Source organism: Macrosteles quadrilineatus, unplaced genomic scaffold, assembly GCF_028750875.1.
Source record: "Macrosteles quadrilineatus isolate MER2022 unplaced genomic scaffold, UCM_ALF_1.0 Scaffold_5__1_contigs__length_97177068, whole genome shotgun sequence".
NCBI classification, from domain to species: Eukaryota; Metazoa; Arthropoda; class Insecta; order Hemiptera; family Cicadellidae; genus Macrosteles; species Macrosteles quadrilineatus.
Window position 1 is genome coordinate 66,484,819 of NW_026542598.1, and position 22,531 is coordinate 66,507,349.

At 34.2% G+C, this 22,531-nt stretch overlaps 2 protein-coding genes across 2 annotated transcripts in view; one reads left to right on the forward strand and one right to left on the reverse strand.

The window, feature by feature from the left end:
• Window positions 1-7,554: 7,554 nt before the first annotated feature.
• Window positions 7,555-8,775, reverse strand: LOC128995665 (uncharacterized). Its single transcript, XM_054420682.1, has one exon. It carries the CDS (start codon window positions 8,773-8,775, stop codon window positions 7,555-7,557), a length of 1,221 nt encoding a protein of 406 aa, XP_054276657.1.
• Window positions 8,776-12,319: 3,544 nt separating this feature from the next.
• Window positions 12,320-22,531, forward strand: part of LOC128994147 (protein cycle) — a 79,426-nt gene continuing 69,214 nt past the window's right edge. Inside the window, exon 1 of the mRNA XM_054418462.1 lies at window positions 12,320-12,487. The gene's annotated coding sequence lies outside the window, so the exon portion shown is untranslated. The remainder of the gene's footprint in view (window positions 12,488-22,531) is intronic.

A 22,531-nucleotide genomic window follows, 5' to 3' on the forward strand; every position in this document is an offset into this window, starting at 1 on the left:
ACTTTTAACATAACATTTAATGTGAAGTGACCATGACAAATACAACAGTACAACACCTGACCAGCTGATTTACAGCCAGTGCTGCCAACGTATTTCGCGCGCATACGACGTTGCCTGCATGTTACGCGCTCACTATTTCGTGCCTTCACGTCGCAAATCTGGAGTGAGACAAAGTAATTAGAGTGAGACCAAGTTAACATTGTCTCACTGATGAGCGAATTGGCCACTTTGCTTTCGCAAATCAGTGAGAGAACATGTACATTGTTAGGTAACTGTAGGAAAATAACATTATTAATTACATTAACATAGGTAGAGGTCAGCTAGCTATGGCTAGCCCCTCAGGCACTTATTGTCACTGTTTTAGCGGGTCGGACTGTAAAGGCACTGTCCACCAATGAAACACAAATGAAAAAAAAAATGGTTATAATAAAACGTCTTGAGGCAATCTCGGTTTTAGTCGGAGTCTCTTCCAGATATCTTACTAATATTATAAATCTGAAAGTTTGTGAGTTTGTATGTATGTTTGTGTGTGTGTTTGTTGCTCAATCACGCATAAACTACTGGACGGATTGGGCTGAAATTTGGCATGATGATAGCTCACATTCCCGATTAACATTAAAGCATATTCTTATCTCAAAAACCCTTTCGGGCTCCGCCCCAGTGGCTGTGTAGTTCCCCATGTTAATCTTATGATTTTTCATATTTAAAAGGAATTGATGAATCTTAGCTGTTTCAATTAAACAAGTTGGTTCTGTTCTATGATGTTCAATAGCATAAAAGTTACAACGATTACCAACAGGGTGCAGCACTATTAATTTTTTTTTAAATTTATGACAACAGCTAATTTCCAACCAAAAGGTGAGTGGGCGTAGCAAACGAACTTCAACCTGGAGGCGAGTTAGCATTATAGCGAACGAGCTAACCTGAAGGCAAGTGAGCGCGGCGAACGAGCTCCAACCTAAAGGTGAGTGAGCGTAGCGAACGAACTTCAAACAGGACGAATGAGCCATGCGAATACTTATGAAGTTAAACGGGGCAAAGCCCGCGGGTACAGCTAGTATTTTAAAAATATAAAACAAGCATTTTAAAGTAAATATAAAACATCTAATTAGAGATGATAAGGTTTTGGTTTGTTGTGTTGTATTAATAGTCAAAGGTTATATATTAACATGCCATATTAAATATATTTAACATATTTACACATTAAAGACTAAAAGTTGAAAATAATTATAAATAAAAAACTTTTTTAAAAAACAAAACGTTTTTAAACGCACTAAAAAGTAGAAAATAATTTATAAATATGTTGAGCGTATAAATACTTGTAAGATTTAAATCGAAAAACGTTGGGTGCATGCAATTAATTGATAATAATACATTAGTTTAATAGGTGAAGGTAGTAAATTATCTATTGCATGCACCCCACGTTTTTCGTTTTAAATCTTACAAGTATACAAGTACTCTCAACATATTTATAAATTATTTTCTACTTTTTAGTGCGTTTAAAAACGTTTTGTTTAAAAAAGTTTTTGATTTATAAATTTTCCTTGCTTGAGCTCCATCAGGTAGAGTAGGCAATTCTGGGGCTCTATGTCTTTTGTCAAAATAAATCTTTTGGCGATTTTTTCCTACAGTCACCCGATAAAGTCGGCTTCCTTGGACTGATAATAGTTTAAAAAGCTGATAATTGTTGCATTTACTTACTTTGTCGCGCCGTTTATCCTTTTGTCGCACGGTTTATACTTTGGGGCACACCAGAATTCCAACCAAACACCTCAAAACAGCTTGGTTTAATTATACACGTAATCCGTGTACCCTTGGAAATGGGTCGGCAACACTTCAAGATACTACTACTGATCAGCTGATTCGCTGATTATGTCTATTGATACTACGATTTAACCTGTCATTTCGTGTTTAAATTCTACTAGCAGAGTACCCGTCCTTCGTACGGGGTTGGCATATACGTATAAAATGCTTCTTTGCGTTTGCAATTGGAGAGGACACGGTTTAAGAAAATTTGGTTATTTTACAGTATACCATAGTATAGCACATCTACCATAGCCATAATGTCCTACCATTGCACCTAAACAATAGAAAAAAAGTAAAATTCTCTTAATGTATCTGTATCACAGCTTTCTGTTGCTGCTTGGTTCAAATTAGCTGTTGTGATAAATGCAAAAAAATTAATAGTGCTGCACCCTGATGGTAAATCTTTATAACTTTTTGATCTTTTTGTCTATGATGCTATTGAATATCATAGAACCAACTTGTGTAGTTTAAACAGCTGACAAAATGCTTCAATTCCTTTTAAATATGAAAAACTCATAAGGTTAACATGGGAAACTCCAGAGCCACTGGGGCAGAGCCCGAAAGGATTTTTGAGAAAATAATATGTTTATATGTTAATCGGGAATGTAAGCTATCATCATACCAAATTTCAACCCAATCCAACCTGTAGTTAATGCGTGATTGAACTTCTAACAAACACACAAACTTTTACATTTATAATATTAGTACGATTTTAGTTCAACGCTTGGTTTTAACTAACCTTAAATGTAGTATTTGAGAGAATAATTTTATAAGTGGACCTAACATGTTGAGAATAATGAACTCAGTGATTGTGAATAAATGTGTAGCCTAAACCATCGATGTACAATACATCAATGGCCTAAACTAGAAGAAATGTAGCAGAAACTGCAAAACATGATTCATTAATTCCTGAAAAATCAAGAAAGAAGTATGAACGAGCATACGAACTGTTTTCTTCTTGGTGCGTAAGTAAGAAAACTAAGAAAGTTAAAATAGTTATTTGTGTAACTAGTGGGCAAAGTGGCACTTTGCTGCACACGAGAGCAATGTTTACGCACGCGAGTGCGGATTGATCTCGAGTGCAGCAAAGGCCTTTTGCACTCGTGTTAAACATTATATTTTTCCTACAGTCACTATAAAGCATATAAATAATTAGTCTTTCAAACACTATACAACACGTTTTTAGGTTCAGCTGGCAACACAAATAGGTGTCCTAGAGAAAGTTGTACCCGGTCCGTATCACTCCGTTATTTTTTCCTCGGCAAGAAATGTGCTCCGCGTTTTGAGAATATAGTTCCGTATGTTTTTGTAGTTTGAAGGGGTTTCCGCGCCTTAAAAAATGCTTTAAAGGTATTTTCTTGTTTATTAAGATTGTAGGAATGTTTTAAAAACGTTTAAAAGAAAAGTTCAGAAATACCGAAACTATAAACACGAAATGACTGGTTAAATTGTAGTTATAATAGTCAATCAGCTGCTCATAGTATTATTGTCTGTGTTGCCAACCTATTTCCAAACGTACACGGATTACGTGCATAATAGAACCACGCTGTTTTGTGTTGTTTCGTTGGAATGGAATCCTGATGTGCGCCAAAGTATAAACCGTACGACAAAGTATAAATATGCAGCAATTAGCAGCTTTCTGTACTATCAGTACAAGGAAGCCAACTTTGTCGGGTGACTGTAGGAAAAATTACTTGTTTATTCTATTTATACTGATTGTTACTGTTTATACGTGTACTCTTGGAAATAAGTAGCACCATTTCAAACTTTCCGTACTATTTACTGGTGCAGTGTTTCCCATTCCCTTCAACGCTTGGGTTTAACCTACCCTAAACACGTGTTGTATAGAGTTTGAAAGACTAACTAGTTATGCTTTATAATTGTAGGAAAAATATAATGTGTAACACGAGCGCAAATGGCCTTTGCTGCACTCGAGAAACATTCTCGTTAACTGCATTTATCTCGTGTGCAGCAAAGTGCCGCTTTGCTCCCACTACTTAGTTACACAAATAACTATTGTAATAAAATAAATAAACAGGTTTACCGTACAGGTTTGGTGATGAAGCATAAAGTCTATCCGAATCCAAGGCCGTAGCCAGGGGGGGGTTAGGGGGTCAACCCCCCCCCCGAAATCCCGAAATTTAGTAGTAAAAAAAATTATTGCCGCGGCCTACAGTATGCTTTGAAATTTATGAATGCAATCTTCATAGTTTAGTTTTAAAAGTGTCTACTTGTTCGGGAGACGGAGGTCGTCCCATAATCCTACCCGGGTATTGTTGAAGCTAATCGCCTGATTTATGGCCTTTCCTGGCAGTTGAGGGGTAGCAAGTGCTAGAGTGGGGGTAGAGCGAGATAGAAGATGGAGTTTGTTGCCCCCAGCGACACCGGACGTCTGACGTTCCCAGAAGGATAGGGTTGACATTACAACAATTCGACGCAAGAATTTGAATGGACTTCCGTTAACAAATAATGCAATGAAGGGAATCAGTGTTTAGTACTAGGAAAGGTAAAGGAAATATAAGTGATTAGCGTACAAGGATTTAATTTGCTATTTCTTAGATATTCCTTACGTAGGGTCACTCGGGTCACTTTGCAGGGAAGTAACTGCGAGAGTGTGATTGACCTCAATTGCAACCTAACAATTGTTTTGATTTTACGTGGTAGCCTCATAAGCGAACATCTTTAACACAAAAACTAAGGCAACGCTGGTGATACAACTATTGGTCATAGTTTATTTCGTTGAGTCGTAAATTAAGACTTATTGAAAGATTTGTTTATACAAAATAATAAAATCACAGTTTTGTACGATATTGAACAAGTTTTATTCAAATCTTTACTGCAAACGTCACATTCCAAATACCAATTGTGTGACGAGAAAATACGTCATCTAACCAGTACTCCTAATGATGTTGATGAAAATATATTTCTCGTCATTTATGATCTAGTAGTGAGTTTGTTATAACAATTCTGTCGAACTATAGGGTGTTAAGTAACTCTGTACCAACCTTTTAGAATATAATTTCTGTGTTAATAACGAATGTATAAAATACAGTATCACATTTAAAGCACCTGTAAATCAATGGTTACACACAGAGCCACCATTTTGTTTTTTTTATATCCATGTTACTTAAAAATTTTAAATTGTAAATAAATGTTAATGCTAGTTTAATTAGTTTTGCAAGAATATATTACAATTTATAAATTTAAAATTTAATATGGCAGCCATTTAAACATTTTTAACAGTAGTAACGTTATACCAGTAAATCTTAAAATCTCCCAAAAACTCTTAAAATAAACACAAGAATGCTTTTTACTGTAAATTCTGACACAAACGTAATGACACATCGACGTAGAAAATCCAATTAAAAATGACCGAGATATGGCATTTTTGTGGTCTGTGTCTAAAAAACTATGATAGTGCGTGTGGTATAAGTACTTGTCTGCAACTATGTGACCAACAAACCAATATGATAGAATCATAAGAACTAAATATATACTACGCGACACAAAAACAGTCGAATACCAGTGTTATTTTTTATCAGGTTTTCTATCTTTATATGTTATTGCGTTTGTCTTGAAGGTAATAAGGTACTAGTGGAACCCCGTCGAAATCGACGGTTAATCTTGAGGTTTTATGTAAATTCAGCTAACTGCGTTGGATAGAGTGAAGTCATTAAAATCTTAGTTATATGAAGGGACGATAAGCAATAATAAGAATGACGATTGTGTTCCCTAAAATACGTGATTGATGAATTCGTTTAACACAATATTTCCTACCTTTCTTTTTATCGGCTTTAGGTTGCCTAAAAGGTTTTTTAGGAGTCTTATAATTGTTTCTTCATGAGTTTGTTTCATACCAAAGCCACTTTCACTATATGGGAGAATGAGTTCATATAATTAGTTTATCATGTTACGGAAAGAGTCAATATTTATTACTGACCATTAATTCAATCTGCTTTAGGAAAATCATTCAGATTGTATCCGGATTTATAAGTAAATCTTCATCACTTTTTTTTTAAAATATCTGATTCTCCAGAAAGCAGTAACATTCTTACTTCGATCTCAGCAATTTTAAATCCTTCTCTTGCCACATCGACCTATGTATTTAATTATCCTGTTCTTACTTGATAGTTCATTAGCTTATGGGGTAGTTTTGCCTTGGCCATATAGATCACATAAAGCTGTGCATGTATTTCGTGGATACGAATGAACCATAATTGTAAGAAATTTTATCACAAATCTTAAACATTTGCGGAACCAAATCCATAACCTAGTCCAGCATTGGTAACACATTATGCAAATGCGATGAGATGTGATGACACTGTTGTGTTTCCGAATGTTTTGTATGTAGTGAGGTTTAGATGCGTTGTTCAACCTAGCTACATGTGTACATCAAAGTAAAAACTGTGTACACATTTTTTTTAATACCTAAATTGACATAGTTCATCTACTTTATCAAAACCATCTAGACTCCGTAGTTAGTCTATTCCAAAACTTGATCACAGCTCTCATCCTCATCGTACTCATCTATGATACAATTTTCAACCCGATTATCAAAAACTGTTATACCAATAAATTAATCTCAGGCGTTCTTTCTTGAATTTAAAAATAAATGGTGATTGAAAGTAGGAAAAAAGGCAAGTGCCAACCTTACAATATGTATAAGCTAACCCGATAAGGAATAGTTATATGTTCCTTTGAAATTTATAAGTCACACTTATTTCATAATTTAAAATTTTCTAAGAGCAATAAAGCATTGATTTTTGAACAAAACATTTCAAACGTATCATAAATTCATCATTTTGTTGAAGCTATAAAAAACTTGCCATGCAGTGGAGAATCCATTTAAAATCATATATAGTAATGTAAACATTTAATTTTGACAGTTTCAGTAGACCTTTGAATACAATTTTAATATTAACAGCTGGTTCATTAAAAGTAGTGTAAAATTATCCATATGGTTGAAATGTAAACAAAATTGCAGAGTGAACTTTAAAGGCCTCTGAGGCAGAGCCCCAAGGAAATTTACACCGTTTCTCTTTTGAGGGCTCACCTACAGACTAATACCTTTCTTTAGACACCCCTACCAAGTTTCTACGCCCAGCCGTTCTCTCAAATTAGCTGTGACAAAAACCTCGTTTTCCTCCATAAGAATAACATGGGATGGGAATTTAAAGGCCACTGGGGCAGAGCCCCGAGGGAATTCTCCATGTTTCTCTTTTGATGGCTCATCTACAGACCAGGACCTTTCTTTAGACACCTCTACCGGGTTTCTACGCCCAGCGGTTCTCTCAAAATAGCTGTCACAAAGAAAAACAGTTTCAAATTATTAAGGGGAGATGTACGCCGCCTATACCCGCAATGTTAAACATATACATGTATGTGACCCATTATCTCAAAAAGTGTAAGACATATGAAACTGAAATTTTTTTCCTAGTATATATATATTATACTAAAGACACCCTAGCATTTTTATTCGATTTCTTATATCCGTTGGTATTTTTTGAATTTTTTTTTAAATAAAAAAAAAGTTGACTTTTAATTTTATTAAAATATTTTCTATATTTTTTTGTTTTTGAGCTAGAAGCCTAAAACAGGTAGGGAGTGTGCATTTAGACCTGCTAAGTATATGGTAAAATTTTGAAATAATTTGACTTACTTCTTCCTGAGATAATGGGACTTTAATGCTAAAAAAGTGAATTTTTGAGAAATCGCAAAAAACGCAGAAAATAATAATTAACTTACATTTTAAAACATTCCAGCTGCATAATCCTGCTCCTTTTCTTTGTCAGCATCCCAGAGCTTCTTCCTAATCATCCTGGTTCTTTTCCTGGCTTGCTTTGTCTTCTCATCACATGAAATTTCTGATTTCATCATCCGGTATCGGTCGATGTCACTAAGAAATCTCGCACAATTTCTTCCAACTTTGACCCCAAGCTCTTTCAAAACCTCTAATCGTCCCCTGTTTCCTTCATTAAAAGTAATAACAGAGTCAAATGTGCCAAATCTCAGAGTTTGTCTTCCAACAAAATTATTTTTGGGAATCCTGGACCACACAACAGAGTTAAAACTTTCGTTGATGTTTTGTGTTCGGCCATGCAGACATTTCTCTAACAACTCAGTTTTCGCCAGATCCTCGAATATAGGTTTTATTTGGTCGATTATAACCTTGTCTAGTGAGTTATTGTGCTTGTATGTTTTATTTTCTTTTATAGCTTGTTTGTACTTGCACCATGCTTCGTCGCAATGTTGATGTTGTGGGGTGTCGTCTGTGGAAGCTTTATGGAAGAGGATTCCCAAAACGTCGCTTTTCATTTTTTCCAAATTATTTTTGTTGCGCCTAATAGCTAAGCCATAATAATTTTGTAAAGAGTCTATGACACTGTCTGTGAGCCTACCTTTTTTCCCCCCTATCTTCAGTCCATCACTCAACTTTTGTCCTTTCAAGTCTCTTCGCAACTTTCGAAGACGCCCACCCATTCGTTTCTGAACGTGGCCTACACATTCTAATTTTTCAATATTAAAAGTAGGCCCATATGGTTGGGATTCAACAACAGTGGAAAACCCCTTACAGTCTCCGTCCCCTAGGTAGTATTTGTACCTGACATTTCTTGTGGCCACAGAACGCGAAAATACACTCTTGGCTCCGGCAACCTCCATCGAACCACTACTGCCTTCAAAGTTCTTCTCACAAAAGTGGTGGCCTTTTTTTTGTTTATTTGATTTAGATGTACTGCATGTGTGACAATATTTTGTAAGGATTTCCACATCGAGGATTTTACTCGTGTCGAAACTTGAAACTGATACTATACCATTGAGCGAAGCAAAACCTCGCCGTTGCCATGTACCATCGATGCCTACACTGATATCTCTGGTAGTGGTACCATCATCACTAACATTCTTTTCTACGGCTTCTTCTATGGCCTTGATCATTGAATTGTGAGCAACAGTTCTCACAGATTCTACCATAAGACTGTTGTACCTTTCAAACCTAATTGGAGGTTTAGGCAAGTCGAGTAAAGCAAAAAGAGGCCTACTTGAAACCGAACCCTTACCTATTGCCCTCAACCCATAAACACACTTTAAGTTTACATCAAAAAAATTGTCTGTTTTGTGTGATGTCCAAAAAGGAAAAGAGTGAAAACATTTCTTACATTCAATTACTAGTTTACAAGCTAGTCCTTGTCGTGAACTTTCCTCTTCTGTCAAAGTTAGCGAGCTCTCAGATTTACATTGCTTACAAGCAGTGGCACATAACAAAGCCTGAGATAAGATGTTAATACTTAGTATTATATTGTTGTTACTAACACTAAAACTATCAAATGTATCTGGCACTGTCCCAATCTTTTTCGATGAAGCAGATGGAGGAGTAGGCCTACTTTCAATGCTAGGCACAGAATCATTTAGTCTTTGATTTTCAGGATCCAAACTTTGACTGTTTTCAGTTACAGGCGTAGGCCTATTTCCTTCATTTTGCACACAACTATTTACCTTTGCATACTGGTTACCTCGAAAGCTTCTTTTCTTCCACAACTTTTTAGTTTTTGTCATTTTGTAACATCACTTTTACACTCAGCACAAAACATAACCTTTGCTATAAAATTTGTAAACAATGCTGAACCTCAACACAAACATAAACATATGGATCAGACGACAATACAGACTAAGAGAAAAACAAACCAGGAGCCAGGTTAGCCAACACAACTTATCAAAATCAATAAAATTAGCTAAGATAAACAGGAGCATAATGTATGAAAGTAAGTTGTGTTTGGTTGCTAAGTAGCCGTGTGGAAATTTTTTCAAAATTTATTTTTTATATTTTATTAACTCAAAATAGGCATGTATTACATACCATTGCAATCAGAATAAAATAAACTATACAAATATTAAATAAAATTTTTTTTTTTTTTTTTTTTTTTTCGGGCGTACTTCTCCCCTTAATATATAGATTTTTTGTGAAATATTAATTGTTTAGTATAAATGTAACAAATTTGCCAATATTAATTAAACTATCAATTAACAACCATCATCAAGTCAAGCCAACTATGAGTCTACTGTATTATTCTCCATACAAATAAAATAGCAATTTTAAATTTACAAATCGTCACTAATAACCCTACAAAAACACTTCAATATATATATTATATTAGTTGTTTTCTAAGATTTACAAACGTAACCATTTAAACAAAAGTTCGTATTAAATAATAAAATATTTGGCTTTTTTAGGAATAAAATACTTCTTTTTCAAATTTGACCATAATTTAACCATTATATTAGTAATAATTTGTTCATAAAGAATCAACAGTTTACTTAAAGCACAGAATGTATGTACTGAGAGGTCTAAAACACTATTGATACATTTAGGCTATTTACACAATATACTGTTAACTCACAATACGGTAAATAAATATTACCGCAAAGGTCCTCCGCAACAGTTCTTTTTTTCCTTTTACAGTGGATATTAGGTACTATTTGCCTACATAAATGGAGGCAAGTGGTTATTGATTTAGATTGAACACTCCAATCATCAGGCCGCCTAATAGGCGAATGACGCCACTGAACACATAAAAAATTATAAACACCATTGGATCACAATGTAATGGGGTGAGTTGTTGATCAGTTCGATCCTTATGGCTGATTTTTTACCTCTTTCCTTCTCTTCACCCTACATCACTTTCACTCTCTCCAACTCGCACTAACTTCCCCTACATTGGCGTCTCACCCCCTCCACTGTCCTACGCTTATTCATCTTCAACCCCAACGCAGGGACGGGTAGCGCTGACAGGTCAGCCGAGCGTCACTAATAGGATTATCGTATGGGCAGAAAGCCTACACCCCTACTTGTTCATGACAAATAAAAGAGGAAATGGGAGGTTTTTGGATACAGTTCTGGATGTTAAACGTGGATTTAGAAAGTCACCAAACTCCTTTTAGGAGGATATGACCGTAGTCTACATTATGTATTGAAATTCATGAATGCAATCGTCATAGTTTAATTTTTTAAATGTCTACTTGTTCATGACAAACAATATGGGAAATGGGAGTTTTTGGAGGATTGGAAACCGTTTTAGATGTTAAAAAAATTCTTTAAAAAGTCACCAAACGACTTTAAAAATATAACATTTTCGCCCCGGACCCCCCTTCATTCTTGGGGGTGCACCACAACCCCCAAACCCCCCTTGATGCCGCCACTGACCAGACCCCCCCCACCCACGAAAGTTTGTCCTGGCTACGGCCTTGCCGAATGCTGCGCCTTTAACCAGGTTTTTAAGGAATAGCTGAATGTTTTTCCTACATAGCCTCCTATAATGTTAATAGGAACGTCATTTTACAGATAGAAAAATAAGGAAGTTTTTTTATTCAATTGGGTAATAAAATACCAAACAAAGGCTATAGCTGATTTTCTTTAGCCTTAAACAAATCAAATTTTGTTAAAAATAAATTTTACATTTAAAACTACAGTATTTAAAAATCATTGTATGAAGAGTTGTTACTCTAGTTTTGAGTTTAATTTAAATTAAATTTTACGAGATTTTAAATTTTATAAGTTCTCATATCATTAATATGTTAAAGTCAAAGTCCTTTATTAAGCAAGCCAGATTAACAATTCATTGCATTGGCCAAGTCAAGAAATTACATTTATTATGAAATTATTAACTACTAAATACATAGGCTATACAAATTGTTTGGTTGAGACACAACCTTGTGATTTTTAATAACGTTTTATAAACGTAAGTTTGTATTACAATAAGGTCATGGTCATCATTACTTTGATAAATCACAAATTACCCCACAATAGCTAAACGGTCAAGGTCAGACCAGGGTTTATATAATATTTCTTTTTCTTTTATTGGGTAGAATAATTGGTAAAAATTCAGCACTTAGTTCACCATTTATTTACACATACAGTATTTTACTTTCAACTATCATAAACCATTAAAAACTTGTAAATGTTTTTAGTTGATAAAATGTATAGCCTACATGAAATTACAAAAAAACTACAAATAATACTTGCAATAATATATCTATACTGTGTACTCACAAGCCGGTTAATACATATAAAATGTATTCATATGTATCCATGTGTTTAATTCATGTAAAATGTATTGCATATGTGTGTATGTGTTTTTTTATAAAATGTACGAAATTTACATAACTATAATAATAGACAATTACAGTACAATATCCTATTTTGTACAAAATGAAAAACAAATTTCAACTATAGCAAAAAAGTTCTAAGTTCAAGTAATTTACAAAAAAATTACTAAACACAACTTTTAATCTTACTACATTTGAATAGAAAACATATCTAAGAGCTAAGAAGATGTAAAGGATGGATGAGCTGCAGCGGGGCTATTGGGCTATTATTTAATCTTGATGGCATAACAAGCATCCATTGCCATCAGTGGCATTGTTGACCTTGGCCATAATAATTATGTAACATTGTGTACAATCTGCCGGCAAGTGCTGCTGCAGTGGCAACTTCTAGAACTAGTACGACGTCAGCGTCTGACTCGGGCAGGCCAACTTGGTGCGTGCTTTACACTTATTTACCTACAACTTTATACAAGTTTCCATTTATTCCAGTGTTCTTTGTAAAATTGAATTTTCCAGTGTATTTTTGGTGACGTGATATGTGTATGTGCTCAATCTTAAATGTGCGGATCTTTACGCTAACCTGGTAAGTGATAAGGTCCAATTTCGCTTGCCTTGTTTGTTATCATCACTTCTATTTTTTTTAACTTGAGTTTACGTCTTTCTTACATTTTTGAAATGCGTTAATGTATTTTAGAGAAGTAAATGATCTAGAATATCTTTAAACGTTGTTAATTCTTCGTCCTTATCAGGCTATTTACTCTGTTGTTGGTCATAAATGTATTCGTCCTTCGGAAGCGCCACAGGGTTATAGGCTACATTACATAACACCAGTCTAGTTTGTTATCATGAGTGTTTCGACATCATGCCAGTGGGCGCCCTTATAACACTTTTGACCACTGTGGAATTTTCTATAACAGTACTTTTAGGCTAGCTTTTAGCTTTATAGTCAGGAAAATTATTTTTTTTATTTTACCTTGCCTTTTAGTTTTTTCTTACCCAGAGTTTTATTAATTTAAATGAATTTTTTGCCGGGAATACAAAAAACTTGTTTAGGTCGATGTAATAAAATGTGTATGTTATAATTTTTTAATAATCATGTGTCGTTGAATTTAAATTCTGCTTTCATGATTTAACTAGCTGTAACCCGCGGGCTTTGCCCCGTTTAACTTCTTAATTTTCAAGATGATCTCGTTCGCATGGCACAATCACGTCCTGGTTGAAGTTTGTTCGCTACGCTCACTCACCTTTAGGTTGGAGCTCGTTCGCTACGCTCACTCACCTTTAGGTTGGAGCTCGTTCGCTGCGCTCACTTGCCTTCAGGTTAGCTCGTTCGCTACGCTAACTCGCCTCCAGGTTGAAGTTCGTTCGCTATGCTCACTCACCTTTTGGTTGCAAATTAGCTGTTGTCATAAATGTAAAAGAAATAATAGTGCTGCACCCTGTTGGTAATCCTTGTTACTTTAATGCTATGGAACATCATAGAACAGAACCAACTTGTTTAATTGAAACAGCTGTTAAGAGTGTTAAGATTCAATAATTCCATTTCTCATACAGTAATAACATGGGAAACTCCAGAGCCACTGGGGCGGAGCCCGAAAGGATTTTTAAAATAAGAATATGCCTATATGTTAATCGGGAATGTGAGCTATCATCATGCAAAATTTAAGCCCAATCCGAACAGTATTTTTCGCGTTCACTTGTCACAAACATACATCCATACATCCATCCATACATCCAAACTTTCTCATTTATAATATTAGTAGGATAACTAGAGTAACCACACGTGGGAATCTTCCAACTCTTTTGTATTTATATTCAATATTGAAGCATCATATTGAAGCATATTGAAGCATCATATATGCTATTTTTATAGGCTACAAATAAAATAAGACGAATACAAAATAAATTCCACGACGTATATTGTTTATTGTAATTTACATTACTCATCTAAGAAACACGCCTAAACATCCAAACAAATTAATGGTTGACCACAGTATATATTCAAAGAATCGTTCGGTTGGGTAAAATCGGTTCACTAAGTAATGAGGAGTCGGTTGTAATTTTATTCAAAAGTATATTAAAACTGAAAATTACCAGACCTGAGGCAATTAAAACTATCAATCAAGTACAGTAATCGACAACACCGCGACAACTGTTCATATCACTTTCTCAATTACAGCAACTACTGTACTGTACTTCACTTATATCTGTGTTGCATACATAGTGATATCAGAGTTGTAATAAATGCACCCAAGTTTACAGAAGTACTGTGCACGTGTTTCTTCGTTATTTGAGTTTGCTGCCCTGTCACATACCAAAGATAAAACATTTTTGAAATAATAAATGAACTGTTTAGTTATACAATTGTAGAAAAAGCGTCTCAAGATGCTGTGATTAAAGTGGTTCTCTGCCGTGACATAATGAGTTGTCATTATCATTCCATTAAATGACTTTACCAGGCTTACTATTTTTACAGCCTTAATCCAATAGAGTGAACACGCGCTTTTATCAGGTTAGGGACAATTTGCAAAAAAAGTTTATTTGTGTATATTAGCACGGAAATAAAGATTAACTTATTCGAGTCTAGAACAGCTCGCATCTTACATCACACTTTAAAGCTCCTTGGAGAAAAAACTATATTTTACTAGGGTATTTAGCGAGTTTTTCGGTTTTGACCATAACCAGTGGTTTGTATTCATTGCCATAACTAACATAAGTGAAGGTAAATTTCTTAGGGTTCATAATAAAATTAAAAATAATTTTGACATGTAGGCTAAATAATATTTTAACTCTTAATCGCCCTTATACAAAACAACCTAATCATTTTTCTTCTTTTTTCAACCTGGATAGCTACTTTTACTTCATAAACCGTGGCTTAGGACAAACTCATTATTTTGTGTTATGCAAGAATAATATATCATACTAGGTGAAACCCGTCGAAATCGACGGTTATTTTCAAGGCTTACGCTAATTCATCTAACTGCGATAAACTGAGTGAAATTGTACATATTTTGAGCATTTAGCATTGTTTAAAGATTAATAAGTGTAAAAACAATAATGATATTGATATTAATTGCATTAGTTACCAAATATGGTTGTTCATTCAATGAATAAAATATCTCCCATACTGTACGTCATCAGAGTTATTAGTATATTATCTCATCGTTTGGAAGAACCTTTAAATAGTATTAAAATCGTATTGTTGGATCTTTTGTTGTGAAACACTTCCGTGATTTCATCAGTGTAATGCAGATTAATCTATGATTTTATTTTATTTTAGTTTGTTGGGAAGACACGTTCTAACTTCAAAGGGAGATATCCATAAACAGTGTAAGTTTGATTTTTTCTTCGCCACGTCGCGTCAGTTCACATCGTACTTCTGTGCTAAAATGAATAACCCTCTATCACAGTTTTGTGAAATTTGTTGTGGGGTTACTGTTAAAGCTAGAATTCCTTGACATGGGGGACGTCAGTTAGTTGTCTCATCCATATCAATTACATTAAGTCGTCAATATAATCTACGGAATGTTAGGTGTAGTGGAATATACTTGAAGTGAAGTTGGCTTTTATTCTTAAACTGTTAGGGGCCTCCTCATTTAAATGCGGCTTCATTGGCAACAAATAATGCAAATGACATAGCAATGAGGCATTTCCAAAAAGCAAAAATAATGTAAATTGGCTGTCACGTAAATATTGACGTTTACATGCATTGTTAATAAACGTATCTTATAAAGGATGATGTGATCTAGTTTAAAAGGAATATGACCTTTCTGTCATGACAGTAGCTGCTTAAATATTATTTACTCATTGGGTCATATTTACAGCCAAAATGTTGTGTTATTTTCAATAACATACGGGTAAGTTACATAGATTTTTTTTGCTGCTGATCAGTGCACTTTAAGAATATATATTTTAGAGATAAATTAAATGGTTTTTGTTGCTGAGTAGCGCTAGTAAACATGCACAACCCTTTTTGTTAGTCTAATAACATTCAAAGGCTCTCTAAGAATTCAAGTTCTTATTTGTATACATATCTATATTATGTTTTCACTAAGTTGAATGAATACATCGAAGTAACCTCTCTGAAAAGTCTGCAGTATATTGCTGTTTTCCAGCTTAATGACTTTCTTTGTCATGCAAATATTTCTACATAAATATTGTAAAATGTTTTATCCAGTTGCTGTAAACTACTATTAATTTAACAAAATATGGACGCGGCTCAAATGGGCACCGTGCCCTTCTGCACTTGTAGGCTATTATTTTGTATTGTATTACACAATTGAATATTTTTCCAATGATTGAAAACATGTATGACAATAATCTCATGAACCTATGATGATCTGTCTAGAACAATATGATAAAAATAAAGACAAAAATGGTGAAAAGGGCAGTCACTAACCCGTAAAATAGATATAAGGTCAATAAGAAATAATTTTAAGAGTTACTGTGATAAAAGGATTTTCCACTGATTTCGTCATGGAACGTTATATATTGCAAAACATGACATTATACAGAAGAAAATTAATTTTAAAATCAGAAAATAACATTGCAAATGCTTCTTTTGGACAATTCAGTAACTCCCAATTAATGTGTCTTGTTTAAAATACAATTTACAAATTAACAGCTGTTTCATTAAAAAGTATTATCCACATGGCCAAAATGTAAACAAATCTGTAGAGGGATCTTTTAAGGCTCCTGGGGCAGAGCCCTAAGGGAATTTACGTCGTTTTTCTTTTGATAACTCATCTACAGACCAAGACCTTTCTTTTGACACCCCTACCAAGTTTCTATGCCCAGCCGTTCTCTCAAATTAATGGAGACAAAGTTTCCAATTAAATTTTTAGATTCCCCCATGTTAATCTTATGGGAGAAAATCCAACTTTGATGGAAGATCCTGCCCAAAATAATAAAGATATCAAAAAACGAAAAACACTTTGCAAAACTACAGATCAGGGCAATTCTTTTGACACTTTAATCATCAAAATCGGTCCAAAAATGAGGGAGGAGTTCTGTTCACAAAAATCGGCTTAGCGTATTATATATATACGAGAGGTCGTCCAGTGGTCGAAACTCGACCAAAAATATGTAATGTACTAACTTCTCTATTTTCACCCCACACTGTAAATAAAACATGTGATTGGAGTTTCTTCCATTTGTTTTGATTTTCTGTTTATATTTCGTTGTTATTTCGTCACCAGCATGGCAACGCATAAAATCCATGTTAATTTTTTCAAATTTTCAAACTCATTTTTTGTGCTTATCTTTGAGCCTATTTAAATTTATAAAGGGATTCTGCACACCTACAGGAAAATTGCTTTCTAACGGTATGCGCAGATTTACCCCACGATGCACACAAGCTGAGAAAAAAGGTTTTAAAGAAACATGCTTGCCTATTAATATATAGATAGATATAGATAGATAGATATCTAAACTCAAAACCCTCGACTGGTCACGTTTAAAACTCAGCCTGAACAGCTCAAGTTAGTATGAAAAATGTTAAACAGTAACTTATGCCTGACATAGGGATCGTATAACATTTATTTGGTTTCTAAATAAAAAAAAACTCGTTACAACCAGAAAGTTCTTGTAACTGAAGTTAAATTAAGTGAAGTCCTAACAGGCTAACTTTGAATTGCACTAGCGCCAATTCAAGAAACCGTTTACTATCACAGAACAATGATAAGTTACGACTGCTTTTTAAATCTTTACTACTAATGTGATGAAAACCCATAAAAATCCTTAAGCTTACAACTTAAGACAAGAGATAATACTGTATTGTAATCATCGTGTAGCAATTTACTTTTAGTAGGGTAAATTTGTTTTTCCTACAGTCACCCGACAAAGTTGGCTTCCTTGTACTGTTTATAGTACAGAAAGCTGCTAATTGCTGCATATTTATACTTTGCCGTACGGTTTATACTTTGCCGTACGGTTTATACTTTGCCGCACATCAGGATTCCAACGAAACAACACAAAACAGCGTGGTTTTATTATGCACGTAATCCGTGTACGCTTGGAAATAGGTTGGCAACACTTAAAGATAAAAATACTATTAGCAGCTGATTGACTATTATAACTACGATTTAACCTGTCATTTCGTGTTTATAGTTTCGGTATTTCTGAACTTTCTGGACTTTTCTTTTAAACGTTTTTAAAACATTCCTACGATCTTAATAAACAAGAAAATACCTTTAAAGCATTTTTTTAGGGGCGGAAACCACTTCAAATTAGAAAAACATACGGAACTATATTCTCAAAACGCGGAGCACATTTCTTGCCGAGGAAAAATAGCGGAGTGATACGGACCGCGAGTACTACTTTCTCTAGGGCACCATTTGTGTCGCCAGCTGAACCTAAAAACGTGTTGTATAGTGTTTGAAAGACTAATTATTTATATGCTTTATAGTGACTGTAGGAAAAATATAATGTGTAACACGAGTGAAAAAGGCCTTTGCTGCACTCGAGATCATTCCGGTTGCTACCTACTTTGTATGGTCGCCATTTAATTGAAAAAAAAATTAAAGTTAAAGTTGGAAAATTTTACTAAAATTAATATTTAATATTACTTTTTTTTCAATGAAATGGCGACCATACAAAGTAGGTAGCAACCAATTGCCATTATTGATTAGTACAAAAAACATATTACGCAGAATGTTGTCTTTTCCAAACTAACTACAGGTGCATTTTTGTATAGCAAGTGTCGATTAGGAGTTATAAGCCGAAAACTGGTCAAATAATCAACTTTATGGCCTTGTTGATGAAAATGATCCAACTTTAAAAAGCTACAGCGGCCAAACAGCTCGGCCGATTTTGACGTATTTAACACCAATCGACGCAGAATTTCATGTACTAAAAGAGACCTTTGGACAACATTTTCCGTAGGATTCTTTCTTTATGAGTTATAAGCGAAAAACTGAAAAAAGTGCAAAATTTTCATAGTTTTTCGACTCCCAAAACTTAAGCAGACGTCAGAATCCGTCGCAAACTCACAGGACTCTTATTTGGGACCCCCAAAAGGTATAAAAACACTTTCCAGCTTTAGACGATTTTTTGGGGAGCACTCCCTATATTTGATCTAATTTGCCTGGACTATGAGTACTTCTCTTATCGCATAAAAGCATTTTTCATGAATTTTAAGGCAGGTATGCCCACATAAATGAATATTTCAAGTTGAATGCCCAAATTGAATGTAGAATGAAGTGAATTAGTCGGCTTGACTACCGGTAACTAATTTATCAAAAGTAGAATAATCGACGTCGACGACAACTGGACCCAGTTTTGAACCTTTAAGCCACTAACCTTTCCTAGGGTGATCTTTTGGTTGTCAGTCGAGTTCTATAACCTACTACTCAGTTTCTCGTATAACTAGCGTGTAGCCTTTATTATTGTACAGCAAAAATACTAATTCGTCGTTCATTTACCCTCACAGTTGAACAGACATTTAAACACCGTTGGAGTATTCCATATCATTTGCGTATTTCAACAAACAAACGCTTATCTTACCCAGTAACACGCCGTGGTCCACGTGAGGTTTGAGTTTGTTGGACTAATGAATACAACCAGTATTTATTCATTGACTCCTTTATTCAACCTTTGAACGACTCTAATGGTTAGGTTTTCCATACTCGATGTCTCGATAGTCTCTATATTGACCTGTAGATATTGTTTATGGGATCCTTTACCATGGTTTGAGGGTGAGTTGTATTCAAACTACACATACCTTTGACTAGGCATAAAATTATAAATTACATTCCAATTTTCAAGTTATCGTACTGCATAGCTAGTCTAGAGTAAAATGAAGATAACTTTGTTCAATTGAGCCGCAGAAGGTGCTGATAATTGCTGATTTCTGCCTAATACACTGTTTTAGCCAAGCTTAATTATATATTTGTGTGACCTTTATACTTGTTTACGACATAAATTAACACAGTAACCAAAACTAGGGGAAAATAGAATTTTTTTATACTCTGTGAGTTAAGTGGCTGAATGAAATGTGATAATTTTGTATACAAAATTGGCTAAATATGGTCCAATGGGATATTTGCTTCAGTGTCTAAAATATAGGCTAATGATATTATCATCGATGTATAATAACTGATATTATTTACATTTAATATATGGTACAGTATAGTAAAATTAATGGTCATGTTTGGTTATTTTCTAGATTAAAATCAATTTTGCATTTGAATGGCAGTCAAGATGTTCAAGCAATTAAAGCAGGTGTTTCCTTCTATTTCTATGTCCGGTATTTCCTGGGTAATACGTAATTACGAGGAGGAAAGGTTAAGCCGTGCAGTCCTACGTAGAAAACCTGAGATAACTTTATATGATTAATCTCATTATATGATTCATTGCTACAACTCTTTAATTATTGTTACTTAGACTTCAAACTGTGAATCTTCACGTCTTTCTTAACACATTAAACACATGCCTGATGCCTCGTCACAAATCTCTGGAAATTACTAATATCCAAATGCTACTACCGTGTCCGTGACTTTATTGCTGACGGGCAGTCATGGGCAAATGGGCGAATTTCCAAAAGAATTTAAAATGTATATAGCTTATGGCATGTAGTATAAGGAATTTTGTAAATATTTTATGTAGGTACCGGTATTACTGTTGACATAACCAATGCATGTAAATTGTTTGAATCTGGTTGAATAAATGACTTATGACTTACGACTCGTGATTCTTATAACGGTTGTAGGCATTTGATTTTTTCGAAAAATCTACATTACGAAAACACTTAGGAATGGAACAAACAAACCTGTTAGGTTACGTTAAGCAATAATAGTGCTAAAACATAGGTAAAGATCAACCGGCGTTCCAAAATACACAAATATTTTAAAATCGTAGCCAATAACTAACAGTGACGTAATGAGTATTATTTGATGGGAAGAAATGGTTTTGTAATTTGAGAACCTGAAAATATCAACTGATTTTAAAACGCATGCTACAGATACCACTATTTTCACCGCTGTATTTAAAGTAATATGATTATATATGTTTAATATAACCATAAACAGATATTAATTATTTTTGTCCATGATATAACCCTTCGAGAGCTAAAACTAAGGATTACAATATTTAAACAAAAGATCTTTCAATGTAATCTTAAAGAATCCGAGGAAAATCTTAACCAAAATAAAAAAAAAATTGAACATTTGAGATTCTGATCGCCAATCAACGACAACAATACAAGCATTTGACTTTATTTGATAGTATACCGTGGTATGAAGGCAACAAAGTCATTCATGGTTAAACCCAGGTTAATATAATTATGCGCAGCTAGTATGACTACGGCTAGAGGTTCACTACAATATCAGTTTCAGCCGGTATAATCCTTGATGAATCATTTAACCTTCTTGCAAGGACATAAGTATCATGTATGCTTAAGTAATTTTGGATCTGGACCTGATGCACCCAGAGATAGATCAACTGTTTTGTAAACAAAATACCAAAGAGTGAATCATTGGTTAGGAAACGTAAGGGCAATGCTCTGTTAAATGTTTCAAATCACAGTCCACTGATAAACTAAGAACCTATTGGTTCCTTTGGTCAGAGTCCTTCGACACAGTGTGAGTGAATAGTGTTTTTAAGTTTTTATGATGAGGACACTGTACACTTTACCGAATAGAGACCCAAACAAAGACACCATTAAAACGTTGTAGCCCTCCTTAGTATGAATTTACTAGGTGGCGTTCGCAGAGGCATCCACAAAATTGAGCGGAGTCATCAAAGGTTCATATTATATTGTTTTTGTAATACTGCAGTAAAAACAATCGTATGTAGCAGTAAAAGTAGCATTTTAACTCTTTAGGGAGTAAAAATCGTTTTTAACCGACTTCCCCACTACCAACAAAAGGAGGAGGTTCTCAATTTGTTTGTGGCGATGTTTTTTTTTTTCTATGTATGTTCACCAATTTCTCTGTGATTCTTTTACCGATCAGTGTGGTTCCACCACCAAAATAACCAGGAGAGTTTCTATTTGGTACCTTATATATTATGTTTAAGTATAATATTTGTTTCGGTGAAAAATTCTGAAAATCTTAAATATTTAACATTTATTTTGTTTACATTTGTGCAGATTGTTTACATTTGTGCAGAGAAGGCAATAAATAATAACATTCCTACAGCTGTTAGTTGAAACCATTTAAATGAAGCTACAGACAATTCTTCATGAAACAGTTGCTTCATATTGATCAATAAACTATTTCTTGCCATGGAGCCTAAATGAATTACATTGAGAAAAATGCATTTTGTTTTGGTTACTATAAAAAATGTATTTTAACGTTTGACCTGATTTGTGTATACAGTAATTCTGTTTTTAGTATTGAATATTCTGACTTACAAAAACATATGTTTCAGTGAATAGCTGTATGATATTGACAAATAAAGGTGTATTGTGAAAACCAAAGCATTCGTAAAACAGGTCTAAATATAAATTAAATGCAATTATTCCTTACACGACCTAAGAAGTGTGACAGTACATAATCGTCAATTGTCTTAAAAGTGTTAAATATTTTAATTACTAAACATGCATTTGCAGGTGTGGAATGTTTATTGATATTCTCTACCCAGTTACTATATCATATCAATACTATTATGCCTGCTTCGGAAAGTCCTA